General features: G+C 32.7%; 3 protein-coding genes across 5 annotated transcripts; 1 reads left to right on the top strand and 2 right to left on the bottom strand.

Annotated features, from left to right (window-relative positions):
• The first annotated feature begins 1,350 nt into the window (after positions 1-1,350).
• LOC133830883 (serine/threonine-protein phosphatase 2A 65 kDa regulatory subunit A beta isoform-like) lies at positions 1,351-12,859 on the top strand. Of its 3 annotated transcripts, none has more exons than XM_062260985.1 (13): positions 1,351-1,505; positions 2,007-2,422; positions 2,961-3,207; positions 3,325-3,437; positions 4,133-4,212; positions 4,518-4,659; positions 4,776-4,856; positions 4,990-5,094; positions 5,549-5,731; positions 6,412-6,504; positions 11,545-11,684; positions 11,764-11,830; positions 12,493-12,859. In XM_062260985.1, the coding sequence occupies exons 2-13, from the start codon at positions 2,030-2,032 to the stop codon at positions 12,610-12,612; spliced, it is 1,764 nt and encodes a 587-aa protein (XP_062116969.1). In that variant the 5' UTR covers positions 1,351-1,505; positions 2,007-2,029; the 3' UTR covers positions 12,613-12,859. The 3 variants fall into 3 exon arrangements, with proteins under 3 accessions (XP_062116969.1, XP_062116970.1, XP_062116971.1); XM_062260986.1 differs by having other exon boundaries at positions 1,367-1,505; positions 1,983-2,422; XM_062260987.1 differs by having other exon boundaries at positions 1,429-1,596.
• A 1,269-nt stretch (positions 12,860-14,128) lies between these two features.
• LOC133830884 (aspartyl protease APCB1) lies at positions 14,129-18,100 on the bottom strand. Its single transcript, XM_062260988.1, has 9 exons — positions 17,370-18,100; positions 16,859-16,976; positions 16,321-16,550; positions 15,973-16,212; positions 15,339-15,492; positions 15,156-15,241; positions 14,871-14,985; positions 14,697-14,769; positions 14,129-14,406 (listed from the first exon to the last, which is right to left on the bottom strand). The coding sequence occupies exons 1-9, from the start codon at positions 17,948-17,950 to the stop codon at positions 14,291-14,293; spliced, it is 1,713 nt and encodes a 570-aa protein (XP_062116972.1). The 5' UTR covers positions 17,951-18,100; the 3' UTR covers positions 14,129-14,290.
• A 527-nt stretch (positions 18,101-18,627) lies between these two features.
• On the bottom strand, positions 18,628-20,974 carry LOC133832590 (uncharacterized). Its single transcript, XM_062262911.1, has 4 exons — positions 19,879-20,974; positions 19,231-19,780; positions 19,022-19,149; positions 18,628-18,914 (listed from the first exon to the last, which is right to left on the bottom strand). The coding sequence occupies exons 1-4, from the start codon at positions 20,972-20,974 to the stop codon at positions 18,628-18,630; spliced, it is 2,061 nt and encodes a 686-aa protein (XP_062118895.1).
• Between the last annotated feature and the right edge of the window lie 2,066 nt (positions 20,975-23,040).

Here is a 23,040-nt window from a genome sequence, read left to right on the forward strand (position 1 = left end):
TAACAATGTCCTTTGTTGAATTTGATGAAGAAAAATAGATCAAATCACTTGATAAAAATAAACTATCACACAAATTTATAAAATATGTATGTCTTTATTATTTTTAAATAAATATGATTTATTTATTTAAATTATCATAGAAATATCTTAAGAATATTTTATTTTAATTAATTTATTTGTTCTATTTTTTGAATTTGACAGTGACAACAAAATATTATATATTATATGTTTAATATAATATTAAGTTTAAGTTTAATTAAATTTTATTTAAGTTATTCAATATATGATTTTATTATTTTTAAATAATTATCATTGTAAAATATCTTAAAAATATCATATTTTAATTTGTTTAATTATTTATTTAAGTTTAAGTTATGTTTACAACCTACTTTTAAATATAAAAATATTTTGTTAAATATAATAATATTTTATTAAAGATAACGAAAAAAATAAAAATAAATTTAAAATTTAAAATTTATGTTATTTACACATTTTTTAATCTATAAAAGATTTATATAGATGGAATTTACTTTTTAGAGTATGATAAAGAAAAAAATTCTAGAAAATGTGAGCATAATTTGAAAAAAATATTATAAATTAATTTTTAATAAAAATGGGTGTCTGATCTTTACCAAATTGCCCCTAAAAAAAGAAAAAAGAAAAAAGAATAAAGAATGAGAACTGTTAGGCAAAATGGCCGGACCCAATTTCATTTTTAAAAGCTTTTGAGAGTGTTTGACTTATTAACTAAAAACTGATTTTTGTTTTTAAACGTTAAAAAGTGTTTTATGAAAACATATAAGGGTGTTTGACATTGTTTTCAGAAAACAATTTTTAAAACAAAGTTACAAAAACACAGAAAATTTTGAAAACAACAAAAGTTGTTCTCAATTTTTTTTTCTCACAGTCTTTTTTATTATTATCATCTCGCATTACTTTCACTCTTATTAATTTATCTCTCTTCACTTTCTCTAACATCACCTTCTCTCTTATCATTTTTTATTTTTTTATTTTCTCTCTCATCATTTATTATATTATTATTTTCTCTTTCATTAATTCCGATATACTCATTTTCTCTATCTTATTTTATCTCTTCTCAATTTTTCTTCTTTTTTATCACTTTTTATTTTGTATTAATGTTTCTCATTATTTATTATAAACTTAAGAAAAAAAACTCTTTGTAAATATATTTATTAATTTTTTATTTAAGATTTTTTAAAAATTATAAAACTAAAAAATAGTTTTAAAAAATATTAACCAAGCACTTATTAATTTTTTTGAAAATTACAAAAATAATTTTTTGTCCTAATTTCTTCTAAATACAATTTTGAAAACAAAATAATGAAAGAATAACAAACACCTTTTTCGTGAAAAAAATAAACAAAGAAAAGAAAAGCCCCATCTTTGAAAGTTAAGAGGACAAAGAAATAAGATAGCAGATCTCTCCTCTTTCAAAGATCTCAATTTTCAGATCGAGCTTTTTACGTAACACCTTCTTCCATAGGGTACCTCTCTCTCATCTCTGTCTCCTCCTGCCACTTAATTTGGGGAATGTTTTCATCTTTGGAATTTACGACAATTGATCCCAATTTCTAGGTTTTCCTTTCATTTTTATGGCGTTGTATTTTTCCTTTACTTCATTTTCCGCGGCAAAAAAGACTCCTTAACAATTAATTTTTTTTTTTGTAAACTATTGTTGAAGATATCATCTGGGATTTTTTAAAATTATTGTTATTCCCAGAATTTTTTCCCCTGTAATGTTGTCAAGCTTTTAATTAGTCCTGCTTGCATATTTTTGGGGTTTTTTTTTTTAAAGACTAATTGTTGTTTGGTTGCTGTGAGAATGAGAAAAAATGAATCTAGGTTATGAAAACGTAAATGGATTCAAATAAACTAATTGATGGGCTAGTCAACGGAAGATTGAGTGGGTTTTCTTTTATTTTACTTTTCATTTCCTTCAATGTTTAATTTATAGAAGACAGAATTGTATTATTGTTTGTTACTAGGTGTAACGATCTTGTGGCGAAACATGGCTATGATCGATGAGCCTTTATACCCGATTGCGGTGTTAATTGATGAGCTCAAGAATGAAGATATTCAGCTTAGATTGAACTCCATTCGCCGGCTGTCCACGATTGCTCGTGCCCTCGGAGAGGAGAGGACTAGGAAAGAATTGATTCCTTTTCTTAGTGAGAACAACGACGATGATGATGAAGTGCTTCTTGCTATGGCTGAAGAATTGGGGGTGTTTATTCCTTACGTGGGAGGTGTAGATCACGCTCATGTGTTGCTTCCACCTCTGGAAACTCTTTGCACGGTGGAGGAAACTTGTGTGAGGGACAAATCAGTTGAGTCCTTGTGTAGGATTGGGTCGCAAATGAAGGAAAAAGACTTGGTTGAGTACTTTATTCCTATGGTTAAGGTCAGATGATTGAATTCCTTTTCCTGATTTTTTTTTCTTTTTCCTTTTGGTTCTTATGATTTTGGTTGTTCTACTAATTTAGAATATTACAGTGTGTACCCAAGATAAAACCTTGAGGGGTTGTTGTGGAAATTGTAGTGGAAATTGTAGTGTGGCCAATAATTTCTAAAATGCAGAATGCTTAGGCTCAGCATATGACTTTACGCTTCTTACATAAAAACAGGGATACGATTTTATGTTCACTCTTTGACCAATTTGACGAAATTTACAGCAATATTCTACTTTTAAACTTTATTCAAACATTGTTTTTGAAGCGTTTCCTATTGTTGTTAGAGCACAGCGTAGCAAACATGTGTAGGCATTGGTCAATTGCTAATTCACTTGTCCACTGGCACATCATTCTCTACCTCGTCAATGTTGCAAATGCCTTGAATTATGGGGTTATGAAGAAACAGGGTTGTAAATATGTGATACAGTAATGTCTCAATTTTATTAATTCGATGGTCTCTAATATTTCTGAAACCATATCTTCATACAGAGACTGGCTGCTGGGGAGTGGTTTACAGCTCGAGTTTCATCATGTGGTTTGTTTCATATTGCCTACCCAAGTGCCTCAGAGACTCTAAAAACTGAACTAAGAACAATATATAGTCAGCTCTGCCAAGATGACATGCCAATGGTTAGGAGATCTGCTGCAACTAACCTAGGGAAATTTGCTGCGACTGTTGAACCTACATATTTGAAAAATGACATCATGTCTATATTTGAGGATCTAACACAGGATGGTGTGTAGTTTATTATTATTATTTCCATAGTCTAATACTAAAATCATGCGCGGTTTATATTCTCATGTTGTTTTCAAACTATCCTAACAAGTTATATTACGTTCAACTTTTTCATAGATCAGGATTCTGTTCGGTTATTAGCAGTTGAGGGTTGTGCTGCTCTTGGGAAGTTATTGGAACCCCAAGATTGTGTTGCTCATATTCTCCCTGTCATTGTAAACTTTTCTCAGGTATAAGTATTGTCTGTGGATCTTTAGTTGAGATATTTGCTTTCTGTTAATCTTCAAATATTGGTTGTATATATTTTTTGTTCTTCTGAATCTGAGTTTGTTTGTTAAAGCTTTTCTCTTTTCTATTGATGACAGATGTTTGCATAGAATTGTAGCTTGGCCATTATTATTTTCAGTTTTGGTTAGTTTAAACAGATTCTCCCTCTATTCTATGTAAATTAGTCTCATAATTCAACATTTCTTCTTTTTTTAATCAATGTAAAATTGTAACCTGGGATTTTGAATCTTCTTAACTGAAACCATTACAACATTTCCCCTAAATGAGTATTATACTGGCCTCATCTATGAAACCAGTTCAATGTTATGTGTTTTTTTCTTTCTAAATTTTCATTGTTTGATCTAGCTCAGATGTTCTTGAATATACATGAAAATGAAATAGTAATCATATATATTTATATGTATGTATATCCGAATTATGTACATATTTATATATTGAAGGGTCAAGGTTATATGTATGTAGATATGTATTATGTACATATTTATATATAGAAGGGTAAGGTTATAGACTCATCCTATAATGAGTCAGCCATCCATTGATTTTATTAATAATTTAATTTTTAATTTCTGTATGTCAGGCATGTATTTGCTGGTGATTCATAAATAACCATAAAATGTGATTCAAATTCTTTGAATAGGATAAATCTTGGCGTGTTCGTTATATGGTTGCAAATCAGTTATATGAGCTATGTGAAGCTGTTGGCCCAGAGCCTACCAGGTAATTATCTTTTTCCCCTGGATTTGCTCGTTGATGGGTTCCTAACTATAGATGACCATCTCTTGTAGAGTAATATTTCTTGATGTAGTTAGTTTAATTGTTACTTCGATGTATTATGATTTGAATATCCTGGTTACTATTCTGCCATTAGTCTTTCTTATCTCATTCTACATCTTCAATTTGTCATCCACAATGGTAATTTGATTACCACGATTCATTTTCTTTAATATGAAATAAATCAAAATGAGTCTTTAATATTCATTTGTATTATAATGATTGTGTATCTTTCTATGTCAATATCCTAGGTCGGATTTGGTACCAGCATATGTCCGGCTACTTCGTGATAATGAGGCTGAAGTACGAATAGCAGCTGCTGGAAAGGTCACCAAGTTTTGTCGGATTTTGAGTCCAGAACTTGCAATTCAGCATATCCTACCGTGTGTTAAGGTATGCTTATTAGATGCTGATGTTATCTTTTTAATCGTTTTATTTTGCATCGAGCAGTTCAATTTTTCTATTTTACGTGTAGAATTTTATGATTATCGATGTTGTGTCTGCTGCAGGAATTGTCAACAGATTCATCTCAGCATGTTCGTTCTGCATTGGCTTCAGTTATAATGGGTATGGCTCCAGTTTTAGGAAAGGTAAGTACCTTGTCTATGCATATGTTTTGATTCTGCTATAAATATTAGTCTCTTGTACTCCATTAGAAATAATCTCTTCTCCCTCTCCTTCACGTAGGCATCCATATGTTTAATTTACTTCTGGTATTTGCAGGACGCAACCATTGAGCAATTGCTGCCTATTTTTCTTTCTCTGCTAAAAGACGAATTCCCTGATGTCCGGTTGAATATAATCAGCAAGCTTGACCAAGTCAACCAGGTTTTGTTCTAAAAACTTTTTTCAAATGTTTGTGAACTTTGACTTGTGAAATTTTATTAGTAATTATTGTTCTTGTTGCTGTTACTTTTAGGTCACATAAATGTAAATGTTAAAGGGTTATGGTTGGATAATTTTATTTGGTGTTGGTTTCAATTCTCTTATTTTCTTTTTTCCAAAGTTGCAGATATTTATTGATTTGATGAAACATTTTGGTAGTAGAATTTAGTGTCTTGTGGTCAGATGTATGACTAGGATCTATAGTTATGTGTTGATGTGTTCTATTCGTTAGTCTTTTCACATTCTTGTCGAAGCCTTTGATTGCCTGCTTAATGGCTGATCCATTAATTAGATTGTGTCATTGGCCTTGTTCTGTTTCATGTATTGATGTGTTTCTAAGGCCTGTATCTATTAGCTATACTCTGTTTAATTTTATAACTTTTCACTGTTGATGTAGGTGATTGGAATTGATTTGCTGTCTCAGTCTCTGTTACCTGCAATTGTTGAGCTCGCAGAAGATAGACACTGGAGGGTTCGTCTTGCAATAATAGAATATATACCTTTACTGGCAAGTCAGTTGGGTGTGGGGTTCTTTGATGATAAGCTTGGTGCTCTTTGCATGCAGTGGCTAAAGGACAAGGTTTGTGAGGCTTGGGTTATGAAGTCATCCTCTTGTAACTTATAGAATGAGTCATGCTCTAATGTGGTTGGGTGTGTGTAGTATGTAAGACGCCTGGGACTCAAAACCCAGGTGCGCTAATTTAAAATATGGGTAACTACTAGCTGTTAGAGAAAAAGAGTTGTGCTTTTGCCCTTGTTTATATATTGGTATCACATTTAAGCTCAAAAGAAGTTGTTCTTAGCAATCATACTTGGTATGTGAAAGGCCATTGAATCATGATGGTTTACCATAATACTGGGTAGTGCATTTCTTTCTTTAGTTTCATTATTTCAATTTTTTCCAAAGCTTTGGTGAAGAAATTCTAGTTAGATTTTTTGTTGAATGAAATTTTTAGTCACCTTATTACTAGATAAATGAAAACAAAACCAAGCAGAAGAAAGTAATTCAAATTGGCAGCTGTTTCATCATGTTTAAGTGATTGCTTTCCTTATGGCAAATTGAGTTCACATGGTAGTTAAATTTAGTTATTAGAACTACTAATAAAGGTAGAAAGCACATGCTAATTGTTTTTGGTTACTATCTAGTTTCTTATGTATTCATTTTGTCAGCTCAAACGTTTTGATGATTAAGAACTGTCATGTTGTACTGCTTAGAACTGTTGCATTTTTGAGTAGCAATAATGTGATTTGTGATTGTAGGTTTACTCAATTCGTGATGCCGCTGCTAATAATGTAAAGCGCCTTGCTGAAGAATTTGGGCCAGACTGGGCAATGCAGCACATCATTCCACAGGTTTATTGAATCATTGCTAACTTTATTTCTGATACACTAAGATAGTATATCGTGAAAATATAGAGCAAGAATAAGAAATAAGAAAGAAAGTTTTATTGAAATAATAAAGAACAATCCAGGATATTCGAGACCTGGGGCTTGTTTGGTATTGTTTTCTGTTTTCAAAACTGTGTTCTCAGAAATGAGAACAGAAAATAGTTTTTGTAGTTTTCAAAAAACAAGAGATGTTTGGTTAATGTTTTCTAAAATTAATTTTTTAGTTTTTTTTAAATCTTAAATAAAAAATTAACAAATATATTTACAAAGAGAAAAATCTTTTAAAAGTTTGTAATAAATAATGAGATAAAATAATTTGAAAGAAAAAATGATGAAAAATAAGGAGTGAGAAAGTAAGTAGAGAAAATTTGAAGAAATAGAAATTGAGAAGAGAATGTGGTGAGAAAGAAAAGTGAAGAGAGAGAAGTGAGTAGATAAAAAATGATGAGAGAGAAAATAGCGAGAGAAAAAAATGATGAGAGAGAAAATGAGGATATATTAAGTGATGAGAGAGAAAGTGAAGATATAGTAAGTGATAAAAGAGAAAATGATGGCATAATAAGTAATGCAAGAGAAAATGATAAGATAGAAAGTGAGAAGAGAGAAAATAGTGAGAGAGAAAGTGAAGAGAGAAAATGTAAGGAGAGGGAAAGTGATGAGAGAGAAAATAAGAAGATAGAAAGTGATGAGAGAGAAAATAAGAAGATAGAGTGATGAGAGAGAAATTAATGTGACAATAAATGATGTTAGATAATAATAATTAAAAAAGTGATGTAAGAAAAAAAAAGATAGAAAAAAAATTTGAGAACAACAGAAAACTACTTTTTGTTGTTGTCAAAATTTTCTGTTTTTTGTAACTTTGTTTTTAAAAATTGTTTTCTGAAAATAAAACCAAACAACCTAACTTGTTTTCAAAAAATAGTTTTTAGCTTTTAAAAACAAAAAGCAGTTTTTTAGTTAAGGAGCCAAACACCCTCCTGGTTTCTCTCCAAGAGCTAAGCGCATAATTACACAAAATCAGACATGCCCTCACTCTTCATTCTCGTCCCTTTTTATTCTCCTGACTTACCCAAACACGTTTGACCCCAAACGGGAAACAAACCAAAACAGAAACAACCAGCAACCCAAATCACTAAACTTTCCTAAAGAATCCAATCCCCAATTCTAATCATTAATTGCGCTGCCTCCTTATGTAGGTGTACCGTATATAGGAGGTTTATCATTACTCGCCGCCCAAACTTTTACCTTGAGGACAAGGTGAAATTGAGGAAATTGTTGCTGCAGGTTGTTGTAGTTCATTTTTGCGAACACCCAACACTTCAACTGGTTCCACTAGTAATTCTAGATCTGGACAAAGTTGCGGAGGAAGCAATGACGAAGAGTGAGTGACCCCGTGAGCCTGACTAAGTTGTGAAATGTGGAAGACGGGGTGAACCGAGGAAGTAGCAGGCAGTTTCAACTTGTATGATACCTCCCCCACACGAGCCAACACTTCAAATGGTCCATAAAAACAAGGAGAAAGTTTCTCATTGTGTCTAGCAGCAAGGGCTTTCTGACGGCAAGGCTTGAGCTTAACAAATACCTTCTCCCCAACCACAAATTGCTTATCTCTGCGCTTCTTGTCCGCTGAGTCCATTTTCTGTTGAGCCCAAAGCAAATGCATAGTAAGATCGTCTAGTTGAGCATCCCTTTCTTCCAATAACTCATCCACTAAAGAGACTTGAGTGGTTCCACGCTTATAGCGAATAAGGGCGGGAGGGTCACGACCTTACAAAATTTTAAATGGAGTGTGTTGTGGTGCCGTATGAAAGGAAGTATTATACCAATATTCTGCCCACAGCAGCCAACGCCACCAAGAACGTGGTTGTTCAGAAGTATAACACCGCAAGTACATTTCCAAGCAACGATTCACAACTTCTGATTGCCCATTTGTTAAGGGAGGATAGACAGTGCTATGGCGGAGTTTTGTACCATGCAACTTGAATAACTCTTGCCAAAAGTGACTCATAAATACATTGTCTCAATCCGAGATGATAGACGAAGGGATCCCATGAAGGCGTACCACTTCCTTCAAGAACAGTTCAGCCACTGTGCAAGCAGTAAAAGGATGTTTCATTGAGAGAAAAGGAGCGTACTTGCTGAGCCTATCCACCACTACCAAAATTGTATCCATACCATGTGATCACGGCAACCTCTCTATGAAATCTATAGTCAAAGCGTCCCAAACCAGTGAAGGCAAGGCAATGGGCTGTAACAACCCAGTAGGGGACAGATTCAAAGACTTATTCTTTTGACAAATGTCACACTCACGAACCCGTGCCGCCACTGATTTCCACATCCCCGCCCAATAAGAGTCGGTAGAGATCCTTTTGAAAGTCTTGCCCTCTCCTGAGTGGCCGCCAACTAAAGAATTGTATTACACGTAAAATGGTGGAAATAAGGGAACAATCCTTCGACAACATTAACCGCCCTTTATACATCAATTTGCCATGGTCCAAAGAAAATCCAGTAGCTCGTTGTTGCCCTTGCTGCAAATCAGAAGTAATTTTAGCCAAAAATGTGTCTTGTTGCGAAGCATCCCAATCAATGCTTTGAGAAAGAAGCAGGTTGTTACATTCTGCTGGTGGACTGACTTGTGAAAGCGAATCTGCCACCCTATTACTAGCCTCTAGTTCGTACTAATATCAAAGTTATAGCCCATGAGCTTGGCCATCCAATGTTGGTACTCCGTAGCGACAATACGTTCTAACAAAAACTTCAGACTTTCCTGATCTGTACGCACCTCAAAGCACCGTCCAAATAATTAAGGACGCCATTTCTGGACGGCAAAGGCAATTGCCAATCAACTCCTTCTCATAAATAGGCTTTAGGTGCGCATGCTAACCCAAAACTTGAATGTAAAAATCTATGGAACGCTATCCTTGCATTAAAACAACCCCCAACCCATACCCCGAAGCATCGGTTTCCACCACAAAAGGTTGGTTAAAATCCGGAAGTGCAAGGCCCGAAACTTGGGTCATTGCCTGTTTGAGAGCCTTAAATGCTCCTGTCGCTGCCTCATTCCACCCAAACCTATCTTTCTTTAACTGCTTCGTCAATGGCCACACTATCTCACTATACCCCTTGACGAACTTGCGGTAATATCCCGTTAGACCCAAAATTCCCCGCGAAGCTTTGATGTTTTTAGGTTCAGGCCAATCTAACATGGCTTGCACCTTGGACTGGTCCACCGTGACCCCATCCCGTGACATAATGAAATACTTCATGTGAATGGAGGTTGCAAGAACAAAACAAGGTATTGTGGTGTTACAAAGAAAATATATATTGGATCTCCTCAAAGAAACCAGAATGAGTGGTTGTAAATATGTGGCAACACCACTCGAATCGAAGGGTAAGTACAAGAAGAAAGTCAGAGGAAACTATTGACAAAGTAATGTATCAACGATTAGTGGGCAAGCTAATCTATTTGTTTCATACAAGGCCCGATATTGCGTTTGCTGTGAGTTTAGTTAGTCAGTACACGCACAATCCTCTAGAAGAACACTTGGAAGCGGTGTACAGAATCCTACGCTACCCAAAGAAAAACACCAGGGATTGGGTTATTATTCAAGAAAAACGAGGAACGAGGAGTTGGGGCCTTCACGGATGCAGGTTGGGCAGGATCTATTGAAGATAGAAGGTCAACAACGGGCTATTGTACTAAAGTTTGGGGGAACTTGGTTACTTGGAGGAGTAAAAAACAGCGCGTGGTAGCTTGAAGTAGTGCTGAAGTGGAATTTAGAGCTCTTGCCCAAGGTGTATGGGAATTAATTTGGATTAAACGTATACTTGAAGAACTAAAGCTTTAAAGAACTGAGCCAATAAAGCTGTATAGTGACAGCAAATTAGCCATCAACATGGCACATAATCAAGTTCATCACGACAGAACGAAGCATGTTGAAGTGGACAGCACTTCATTAAAGAAAAAATTGATGACATTTTGACATGGAATCCAGGGTAGTTCGAGACTTGGTTTCTCTCCAAGAGCTAGCGCTCAGTTACACAAAATCAGACATGTCCTCCCTCTTCATTCTCATCCTTCTTTATTACCCTCAATTACACAAAATCAGACATGTCCTCACTCATCATTCTCATCCCTCTTTAATACCCTTACTTACCCAAACACGGTTGACCCCAAATAGGAAACAAACCAAAACAGAAACAACTAAAATAGATACAGCCAGCAACCCAGATCAAACCAAATCACTAAACTTCCCTAAAGAATCCAATCCCCAAATCTAATCATTAATTGCGCTACCTCCTTACGTAGGTGTACCGTATAGGAGGTTTATCAATTTTTCATTCAAGCGAAACTATTTTGTAAGGGACAAAATGTTGTTGAATCAAAGTGCTTACTAACTAATAAAGTATGACAACTCATGTGTTGGGCACCAGGGGTGTCCCTTAACATTACTTTTTATTTAAATGGCATTTTGTGTGTGTTTGGTCCTGGAATATGTGTACTGTATTTGTGGCCTAACGTATTTTTGGCATTATTTTATGACGTTTAGTTTTAGTCTCTGAACTGGACTTGCTTTCTAGATTCTAGGATTAACATGAAACAATTTGAAATATGAAGTGGACGTGGTGTTATTTGGGGTCAGATATGCAATACTCCCATACCAGATGGATGTGGGCGATATCTTTTATTATGTATGATTGTTTTGCACATATGCCTACCTTGAGCATATTTTCTCTTGGATGTGGGTGATTCTTTTATTATGTATGATTGTTTTGCACATATGTCTACCTTGAGCATATGTTCTCTTGGATTACAAGCACATCTTGTTGAGGAATTATCTCCATGATCATCAACAGTTGATCACTTGCTATATAATAAGTTTGGAAAGTTCTAAAGATAACCCATCTTAAATTATATAATTATGTTTTATTTACAACTCATTATTTATTTTTTCCTTGATATATATTAAGATGTGTTGTTAACTTAAGTTGGTCTTCGGACAGGTGTTGGACATGATCAACAACCCACACTACCTTTATCGAATGACCATTTTACACGCAATTTCTCTTCTTGCCCCTGTTATTGGACCAGAGATTACTTGTTCCAAACTTTTGCCTGTGGTTGTTAATGCATCTAAAGATAGGTAAAGATTTTGGGTTCTATTGTTTGGTTGCTCTTTTTGTTTGATATGACTTGGGTGGTGCTGAGCGTTGTATTTACAGGGTACCCAACATCAAGTTTAATGTGGCTAAGGTGCTGCAGTCTCTTATTCCAATTGTTGATCAATCTGTAAGTAATTTGGCTGTGTATAATTTATATTTATATATGTATATATATATGGGGTCACTTTTAATAGTTACTATTCATGAATGGTTTCTTTAATATTAACTATTTGATCAAGATTAATTGTCCATATTTATAATTGTTAATTAGTATTTTTAATAATAAATTTTGATTTTTCAAACTTTTGGATAGATTAGCTAATGATATGACGGTCACATATTTATTAAATAAAGAATAAAATTTTTTTTATTTAATATTCATTCTCTATTCGCTTTTCATTCCTAATTCATTTTTTTTATTCATTCTATGAGAAAAAAATATTTTGAAAATATTGAGAATAATTAATATGACTATTATCTTTTCAATTAATGTTTATTAACTAATTAATCTAAAATATTTGAAATTATTGATTTTATATATTTTATGTAACCCTCTAGAGTCTTCCATGTATATAAATATATACTTGCTACTTTTAACTGAGCAAGAATCCTATTCCTGTTGATTCACTATGGATGAACGTTGGAAGAGAACCTAGTCACTATTTTTTCACCTAACCATACAGTCAACTATAAAAATATCTTAAAACATGGTGAACATGCGACATTTCTTACATTACAACTGTTTCAATTTCATTTCTGATTTGAAATGGACAACATCTAATGACGTAGGTTGTGGAGAAGACAATCCGACCCTGTTTGGTAGAGCTTAGTGAGGATCCGGATGTTGATGTTAGGTTTTTTGCTAATCAAGCACTCCAATCAAGCGATCAGGTGATGATGTCTAGTTAGATGGGTTTTCCACACACTTCTTTGCTTATTAGAATGATCTTCTTTTCTCACGTATCTTTTTGGTTTTCTTAAAGTTGGCAAGTTAAGGTACACATTATTATTGTGTATGTAATGTCTTAAGGTAAAGATAGTTAACTATTGTTGCCATTTGCATACTGTTTGAGTGCATTGTTTATCCCAACCTACACTTTCCATTCCTAGCTGAATATTTTCAAAATATTTATTGAATTAGTTTGATTGTACGTTCTCCCAAATGTGTACTTCCTTTTTATGTAAATATGTTGAAAGTTTATCCCATTTCCTCGCGTTGCTTAAATATTCCTTCACACATTGCAGTAATAATACCAAATTACATTCTTGATGTACAAAATAGTACAAATTGCTCTCTTGAATCAAATTTTGGACTCTTAATTTATTTATTTTTAATATTTTCTAACATATTATAAAAATCTTTTAAAAAAATATTATATTAAAATTAAGCATAAATGCTTTTAAAAATATATTTTGAAATGAAAATTTATTTCCAAATGTACAATAATGTATATGTTATATATATGTATATGTTAAATATTATGTTTTACTTAAATTTATTATTTTAAATATTTTTATGAAATATTTAAAAAATATAAATATAATTTTGAATAAATAAAGGATATTATTATCTTGTTAAAATTGATGTTGATCAATAAATTGGTGTTTATCCTCTAGGTGACATTCAGCAATTGAATCAATAAAAATATACAAAATAATTTGTTTAGGGGTGTTTTGTACTGGTAAAACATTTAGGTGTAACTATAAGGGTGTAATTTAGTATTGAAACAAAACACCTACCCTATATATAATAAAGGGTTTTGTTTTTCGCTATTTGGCGATTCAGTCTTAGAGATTTCTTTTTATTTTCTCTTTGTATTAAAATAGTAGCAATTAATTTCTTAACAAAATTTCAAGTTCTATATAATTTTGACAATTTTTTTTTTCAATATACTCCATATATTTTTACAAATCATATTATATAGAATTTTTATTTATTTTTAAATAAAAATCCATTTAAAAACTTATTCTTAATTTATCTCTTCCAAGAACTTGAAATGAGAGTAGTTTTGTGGGGAAATGTAATGAAACAAATTGCTTGGTATGAGACTATTTAATCTGTTATTCCCAAATAAAAATGACAATTTGAGAAGATTTTAGAGGTTTCGGGAAGAATGAGAACAGAGAGAATAAGGACAAAGTATAAAGGAGCATTAATGGTCCAAAAGGAAGTATTGGTTTGTTTTTTAAAGTTGTGAAACATGGTGCATATTCCCCTAATTTCTCATTTAAATAATAATAACTTAACATGATAATAAATTATAAATTCTCTAGATTTTAGTGAGGGAACTTGTCTCCATGTAACAATAATTATTTGAATATTTTTTAATATGTATAATTACATTTTATTTAAAATTTAAGAAAAAATAATTTTATTTCAGATTATTTAAGATAATAATTTATTATTTACCGTTGATATCAATACTTTCTACAAGACCAACTCGGTGCTTTTAATATGTATAGTTTTTACACAAGATATATACCGGTTATATAAAAAAAATTAAAAGGAAAGAAAATAATAATAATAAGGCTGTCTTAGAGTTTTCATATTTTTTTGGGACAAAAACTATGTTTAATTCTGTATGCTTCATTTAAAGAAAGGAAGACTGTCAAATCGTTGTGGCTTGGCACAACCTGAATTGGTCCACCCAATCTTGTGGTTTTCATTGTCATATACAACCAGATGCCCACGCATTGATATGTCTGCACAACCATATTCACAATTACTGTTCTGTATACAACAATGATTTATATGGAACAAGAAAAAAAAAATAAAGGACTTTAACCAGTATGATCCCAGCCAACAAAACATTATGATTCATACAATTGATGAGTTTAACTTAACAAAGTGAACAGAAATAGAAAATGAACATGTGCTAATACTTGATAAAACTTAACAAATCGACATGATCAAAATTATAAGAGAGTCAACTAAATCAATTTCTAATCAAATTAATTATTTCTTTGTTTCATATTTGATAAATAATATGTACCTCCAAGTATGGTTGATGATCCATCATGTACTTTGCTTCCATCTAAGATACCCAAGCACACATTCCCTTTGCTCTACAGAAGTTTTGAGTCGTATTAGACAAATGCGTACTTGATAAGAAATTATAAGAAACCAGAAATAGTTGTATGCCAAAGTAATGAATTGAAATCCTTACACTAATACTCAAGTAGCCCTCGGGAGGAATTTGAAGCCTTGTGGAGACAAGCCACCATGAGCTCCCAAACTGAAGAGTTATAGTCTTGAAGAATTGCTTTACATCAGCAACAGATCTGCAGAGCATGTGCATGCGTCTTTTAGAGCATATATATGATTAAGGAAGTTATAGAGTGAGGAAAGATGGGCAAGAAAAACGGTTTGTTTTGTAGAGGGTCATTTGTGTGTTACATGGGGAGAAGCATGCTGCCGTGTTCATCAATAAGGATTCAACAGTATGCCATACCTGAAGGGCATTTTAGCTTGCCAACAAATAGGCAACAAAGGATCTGAAAAATCTCGGACTAGTCCTACAGCTGAAAGTTCTTCAAGCTGCACCAGTTGTTTATTGAATAATCAACAAAACACAAGACCTTGTTTCTCATGAAATTCATTGTCGTTTTTAAAAGGATGTGGGCTGAATACTTACAGAAGCAACCAGATCTGAGTATGGCTCTTTTGAGAAGTATGTATAAGAACTACCACTGTCAAACACCACCTGTTCCGCTCTGCTGCTCCCTGATCCTAGATTCAGTTGCTTGTTTCCATAATTTATTCTAACTATCTCTGAATGATAGAAATCCCTGAGGAGAGAGAAAAATCAAATTCAAATATGTGTTACAAAAAAGAAAAGGGTATCTTTATAAGTTCATGAAAAAACAAGAAAGAGTGGTGGATAATGCAGAATGCTGAAAGACATAACATGTTTCTAGGTGCAAATTTGAGCTAGTAGCAAAACAGAAACATCATACTTGGTTTTGTTTCAGAAGAAACCATGAGGCAACATATAACTACATGAAGAGTAGACTTGGAACATTTGAGTGTGATCCTTTTCTTGTATTAAAAAGAAAGGTAGGATAAAATTTTGACAGCAACAACTATTTTGATGAAGAATTTCTATAGAAGAATGAGTATTCCATAGATTGAAATATTGTTGCCTCCAAACAGAATCTTCTAAATATATATCCTACCAAAGTTTCCAGGTACAGAGAAAAATGACCACTTTAAGAACACGTTTTAAAGGAAATAATGCTAACAAAACTGATGAAAAGATGTTTACTTACACAGAAGGGGTGTTAAGCATGGGTATCCAGGACATTCCCCAATGTGGTACAAAATCTTCGCCTAAGAACATATATCCGCCGCCACCAGCGTCAATGGAAAGACAATGGCCTACAACATTCTTAATGATGCCCTTGCTTGCTAATTGGGATGATAAACTAACTTTAGCCCTGCTTAAGCCTAGGATTCCATCAGTCTTTGCAAGAGAATTCAAAAGTAAGCCTTGCTGATCGTATCCACAACTTAAAGACAAAAAGACATTTGTCCAGTCAGTAATGTCCAGTCAGTAATGTAAGAAATAAAAAACGAAAAAAAGAAACAGAAATTCTCCAACTTGTAGAGAGCAGTACCCAAAAACAATATTCACATTGGTCAAAGACCCATTTTTCAATTTTAAATGAAGTTCATCTTTTGCAAGAACACCCAAGGATGAGCTACTGTCCGCATATTGAATCTCGTAGTCACACTGTCGACATGTTTCACAATGTCCAGTTTTCTGATTTCTCTGGATCACTGAACACAATGAGTCTTTAGAAGGTAGTATATTACCTCTGGTGGGTTTATATAATGGATTTGGTCCCTGCATAAATGGCAGTCATTAGATAATAGTTAGTTTTCTCCTTTCAATGCAGCTTACACATTTTGTTATGCTCATTGCATAGCTGATTATAAAATGTCTATTACAAGGATTTATTTATTTTATTATTATTATTATTATTTTATGTTCCAGTAAAAATTACAAATTAAAAAGCTGGAGAACACCATATTCAGAATTATCAATAAAATTGCAATCAACCTTTTTCCATCAATAATAAATTTCCAATCATAAAAATCATCTTAGTGGTCCTAGAGGAAACGATTTAATAAAAGCAGAGAATTAGGCATTACCTTGGCACAGCTACTGCATGGTGCATCACACTGGATCCATGTTAAGTCACTACCCGTATCCATGTCCAAAAAATAACGTCTTGGGGGATTCCCAACTAGAATATACGTGTAATACAACCTGAATGGAAGAGTAAGTAAACAATTAACCGCCAAAATCACTATCCATAATTTCACAAGTGTGGAGGCAATAACAGTCCTTCATAATGATTTGTCATTTAGGGAAAAATGGCAAAGCATATTTAAATAGTTACACAAAAAAGTGAAGTAGACGTAGCTCTACTCGATCATTGAAAACAGTTTGACATTGTTAGTAGAATTTTATCTGATTAATATTGAGAAAATGATATATCACAACATCCTGATAAAAACTAGAATGTTGAAATCTTTTGGATTATACTTAATTGCCAGCTGAACTACAATATCTTTATATTTTAAGTAGTCCAATCTATAACATTTGTTTTTAGAAAAAATATGCGAGTACAAACAACTCAATAACAAGATTCTTCCATACCCATCTGGATCAACATTGCCCCTCACAGGAAAAATGGTTGATGAGTCAACTTTAGCAGCCGAAGAAGCCAATTTGTTGACTTTCTGGGTTCTAATCCCATTGCCAAATGAAGCACCCACAACATCCCCCTGGTCAAAATCCACAAACCTCCCCAGTTTAAGCTCCGCATCGTTTTTCCCAGGCCTCCCCAATTTGGGATACAAAGGTAATATAAAAGACTGGGGTCTATCATCATCATCCTCATTGGATTTTCGAAACTCTTCAACCAGCGTTGGATACACATGAGTATACAAAGCCAGGGCAAAAATAGAGATGCCCAAAAAGAGAAGCAGCTTTCTTGGAACCCCATGAAAGAGACTGAACCTCGGAAACGAGACTTGGAGTTGTGGGTTTTGTGGGGATTGAGTAGGTAGTTGGTGAAGATCATGGTTATAGAGTTGTTCTTGGTGGGTTTGGTAAGGAGCAGATTCAGAGAGTGTGAAAGCAGTAATGGTCTTGCCTAAGGAGGGATTATCTGGTGGCGGAAGAGAGATTATAACGACCCCTGTTAGCTGAGGTGAGCGATCGGAATCCAAATCCATTTTCTCTCTCCCAAGAATTTGCAGAGTATCTTGCAATCTGCTGGAGAGAGAGAGAAAGAAATGAAAAGTGTTAAGGTTCTTCTCTAGTTGACATGGTGGTTTCGAATTCGGTGGGTTTCGAATTCGATGGCTTCGAAGCTCCGTCGTAGCGCGCAAGTCAAACCAACTAATGCAGAGTATGACAAATGTGAAAACAGAAAGTTCTAAGAAATGTCTCACTCCTTCATTAACAAAGAATTAACGTTTGACCCACCAGATCAAGAAAAAATTAACGTTTGACCCAAGTCATTTAGCTTTTTAGACTCTAAATGGTGAGCTTTAACAATTTTTGTTTGCTACATTTCTCATCTAAATTTGTCTAGATGCATTTTTTATTTGAATAATGCTAGGTATCCACTAAAATAGAAGCAATGATGTGAAATATATTTTACACCATTCAAATGGTGGAGTCAGTGGCGGACCCAGGATTTGATACTAGGAGGCATAAAAAAAAATTTCTAACAAAAAAAATTTCTTAATGCCGAAAAAAAAAAAAAAAAACTAATTTACTGTGTAAATATTTAAAAAGTTTATACTGATTACAAACTCATTCAAACCGATGCTTAAAAAGCATTCTCAATATTCCAAAAAGTTAACAAAATAAAGTAATCATTCAACACATATATTTAAAGTTGTCCTCAACGAGTTTTCATGTTTTGAAAACGATGAATAATAGTCTCATTGTCAATAATATTGAATATATCTTTTTCAAGATACACAGTCAAGCTATCATTCAACCATTCATCTCCCATTTTGTTGCGCATTTGATTTTTCACAATGTTCATAGCTGAAAATGCCCTTTCTACTGAAGCTATTGCAACTGGGAGTGTTAATGCCAATTTAATAAGCAAATATACCAATGGATATACCTCACGTTTATTTGTCTCCACTAATCTTTTTGAAAGGTCAGCAATTCCTTTCAATTCTGAAAATTCAGTATGTGAACGCAGATCACAACATAAGTTTGAAGTTGAAATTCAAGTACCCTCAAATTCACTGTAGAAAAATCATGAGGATAGAGCTGAGCAAGACGAATTAGCTTTTCCTTGTCAAAAGCATCAAAAGAATTATTTGGAGACAAACATGCTACACAAAGTAGCAACTCAGTGTTAGCCTCATTAAAACGACTATGTAGCTCTTGTAGTTGTAAATCTATCACACTGTTGAAAAAATCAATACGAAAATAGTGAAAATTTGTAAGCTTCGGAGCTCTACGTCGTGATTTTCCTTGAGCACAATACATTCCATCCATATTTAGAACATCGATATTGAATTCCACACAAAACTTAGAAACTTCTTCTACTAAGGAATCCCATCCATTATCTCTCATTATTTGTAATTGCTCCTTGCATACTTTAACTAAATCCATGGCATTCACAATATCTTGATCACCTTTTTGTAAGACTTGCGACAACTCATTTGTGATTCCAAGTATATTTTTTACCAAATGCAAACTAAACACAAAGTCATATGATTGCACCACTTGTAACATAATAAATGCTTCATATTTTTGGTCACTATTCAAACTATCATTTGTAATTTCCTCAAGTACATCAAGGATAGATGAAAACATGATAGTGAAGCTTACCAAAGTGCCAAAGTGTGATCCCCATCGTGTATCACATGGACGCTTAATCCCATTTTCTTGATTTAAGCCTTTTCCACTTGAAAGTTGTCCACTTTTTAAGGCTTCAATGACTTTCTGAGCTTGTTTTTCTCGAAGAATGCCACGACGCTTAGATGATGCTCCAACAATATTCACCACATTGGATACCACAGTGAGAAAAGTACCTAATTTTTTTATTAAATACAAATCATTAAATGGAAACATAGTTACATAGTTTATTAAATAACACGTATTAATATATAATTACAAGAAAAGAAAATACCTATTAAATCATGTTTTTTGGCTACACCCATGAGTGCTAATTGAAGTTGATGAGCAAAACAGTGAACAAAAAAAACACATTCATTCTCCTTCATGATAATACTCCTCAAACCATTGAATTCTCCACTCATGTTACTAGCTCCATCATATCCCTGACCTCGTAGTCTAGATATGCCCAACCCATGCTTTGAAAATAGCTTATCAATTGCTATTTTTAGTGAGATTGCTGTTGTATTTGGAACATGTTCAATGCCTATGAATCGTTCAATCACATACCCTCTCTTGTCCACATAACGAAACATTACAACCATTTGCTCCTTTATAGATACATCACGAGATTCATCAACTAAAATAGAAAATATAGCATCTCCCATGTCTTTAATAATAACATCAATTGTTTCAATAGCACATGCATTTACAATGTCTTTCTGAATCCTTGGGGAAGTCAATCTAAGGTTTTCAGGAGCATTTTTCAAAGCAACAGCTCTAACTTCCTCATTATGATCAGCCAAAAAATTTAGAAGTTCAAGAAAGTTACCTTGATTATTAGAATCTTCAGACTCATCATGACCACGAAATGCAAGACCTTGTCGTAGAAGAAATCGAATACTGTCAACTGATGCAGTTAATCGAACACGATAACTTTTTCGATCTTTGTCGTTTTTCTTGACAAAAATGTGTTGAATTTGTTGTTTTTCATTCATCAAGGCTTCACATTTCTTGTAACATTCGTAATGAGAACTATCATGTTTTCCAACATGATTTGCAAATGTTTCTGTTTTATTCCAATTTGAAAAACCCTTACTAACAAATATCTCACCACCACCTTGTTTTCCATTATTTTGCTTAAAAAGATAACAATATAGATAAAATGCAGAATTTTTATCGATGATATACTCTAACCAAGTAGGAAATTGATCATACCATTCAATGTTGAACCGACGCTCCACGCCTCCAAAAAGTTTCGGAAGAAATTTATGATTTTTTGGTTGACAAGGCCCTTGCTGCAAATAATGTCTTCGGATTTGATCTTGAATATTCAGGCTATAATCTGAAATTGGAATTCGCAGTCCAGGATCAGTAGGAAGATCACTCATATCAATTGAGATGCAATGTCTCTTTGTACTGCAATGGCTTTTTGGTACTGCAATCAATATCTACTTTCGGTGCCGGAGGATGTGATAAATTTGGATCAATTCTTTTATAATATCTTTTCATACCTGTTTCAAATATGAAATAAAAATAAATTTATAAAACAAGAAATTATTATCTGTAAAATATATTAATAATGGTCTATATTGAATAATTTGTTTATAGAAGAAACATGGACAATGAGGCATAATTATAATTATAAAGCTGCAAATATATATATATATAGCACATAAACATAAACATATTACATATATATTAATTGTTAATAAATTAATGTCAATTTGTCTATTAATATAAATCCAATCTATGATCTGTTATATTTATATATTATTCTTGTCCAATTTATTGGCTTTTTTTTAGGATAAGTAATCAAAAATAAATTTTCCAAAACAATAAAAAAAAATGGGCATGCATTTCAATTCAAAGCCCATCTGAAACTAACTGAAAAAAAAAAATTATTGTCTATTTAAAACCTATTGACAATTGCAATGTAGATAAAGAATTAAAGATAACTCCAATGTCTAAGCATCAAATATTCTAAAAAGTAAAATATTATATTATATATTATAAACTTACCTTTTGAAAATGTGGTCCCAGATCCAATCATGGAGTCTTGGAGTAGGTTTAGATTTTAGTCTTTGAGACTTTGAGTTAAAAGATTCGTACAGGGAATAGATTAGAAGTAAATAGCATTATAGAGAAGTGTTAGAAGATAAAGAACTGATAAGTGATATGTTAGAAGATAAAAAAAAATAATAAAGATTAGAGAGAGAGAGTAGTAGGATTATAGAGAAGTGTGATAGTCTGATAATGATTAGTGATAGATAGAAAAATGTGGTGTGAGTGGAAAGATGTGTATTGATAGAAGTTTAAGAGTTTATTTTATTATATTATTATTTTTTTTGAAGTATTATATTATTATTTTTAATTTATGTAGAAAGTTACTTTTTGAGATATTTGAGGGGGGCACTACACGTGATTGAAGTAATTGGCATTAAAATTTTATATTTTTAGCAAATAACTAAAAGAGATTTGGAAAAGTCAGCAGGGGCAATTGCCCCTGGGTAATACGTAGGTCCGCCTATGGGTGGAGTTACATTATTTTAATTTGTGATTTAAAATGCTTGTCATCATCTTATTATATACATTTTAAGAGTGCTGACTAGTATTTTTATAATTGTATATTTTAGTGTTGTCTCAAATTATTCCATTTCACTTTCAGTGAAGTTCATCAAGGTATTCATTAGTGTTTTTCCCAAATCCCAAGCATAACGGTCGACGTATAGGACTAGCTTGGGGGATCCTTTTCGTTGGAGGACAACATGTATCAAAGAACCAAGAACAATAAAGACGAAAACTAGGTAGAGTTTACAAAACTAAGAAAAGAATCTGCAATAGAAGAATCACATCAACTTCCAATTAGAAGGAGGAATCAGATCGACAATAATAAAAAACCGAGCAAGTTTACAAAGATAAATACAACAAAAGGACAATCACCCCACAGGCATGACGTAGGCTAGGTGAAGTACAACTTGCAAAATGATACCTTACTAAGAGGCTCTCTATGAGTTATCTAAAATAACTAAATAGGTAAAATTATACAAAAATATACTAAAATAAGTTTCCAATAAATGCTTTATCTTTAAAAAAATTTACTTCATCTATAGTACATAACTATATTTATAACACACTATTCTTCTATGTAAACATATAATATTAATTTTTCATATTCTTTCTTACATTATTTACAAACACGTAAATTACACACACAAATATATATATGCTCTTTTTTTTTCCTTTCTCTTTTTATATATTTATATACCTAGTAAATGAGTTTTATTTATATATTATAACATTATTATATTTCATTTTTTAATAAATTTTTTTTTTTTTTTTTATGGGTAGTATTATGTGATATGATATGTGTAGATTTTATAAATATTAAAAGATATTATGATATTATTGATAGTTAAAGAAAATATTTAAAATTAATAGAAAATATTTAAAAATA

This window comes from Humulus lupulus, chromosome 4 (genome assembly GCF_963169125.1).
Source record: "Humulus lupulus chromosome 4, drHumLupu1.1, whole genome shotgun sequence".
In the NCBI taxonomy this organism is placed as follows: Eukaryota; Viridiplantae; Streptophyta; class Magnoliopsida; order Rosales; family Cannabaceae; genus Humulus; species Humulus lupulus.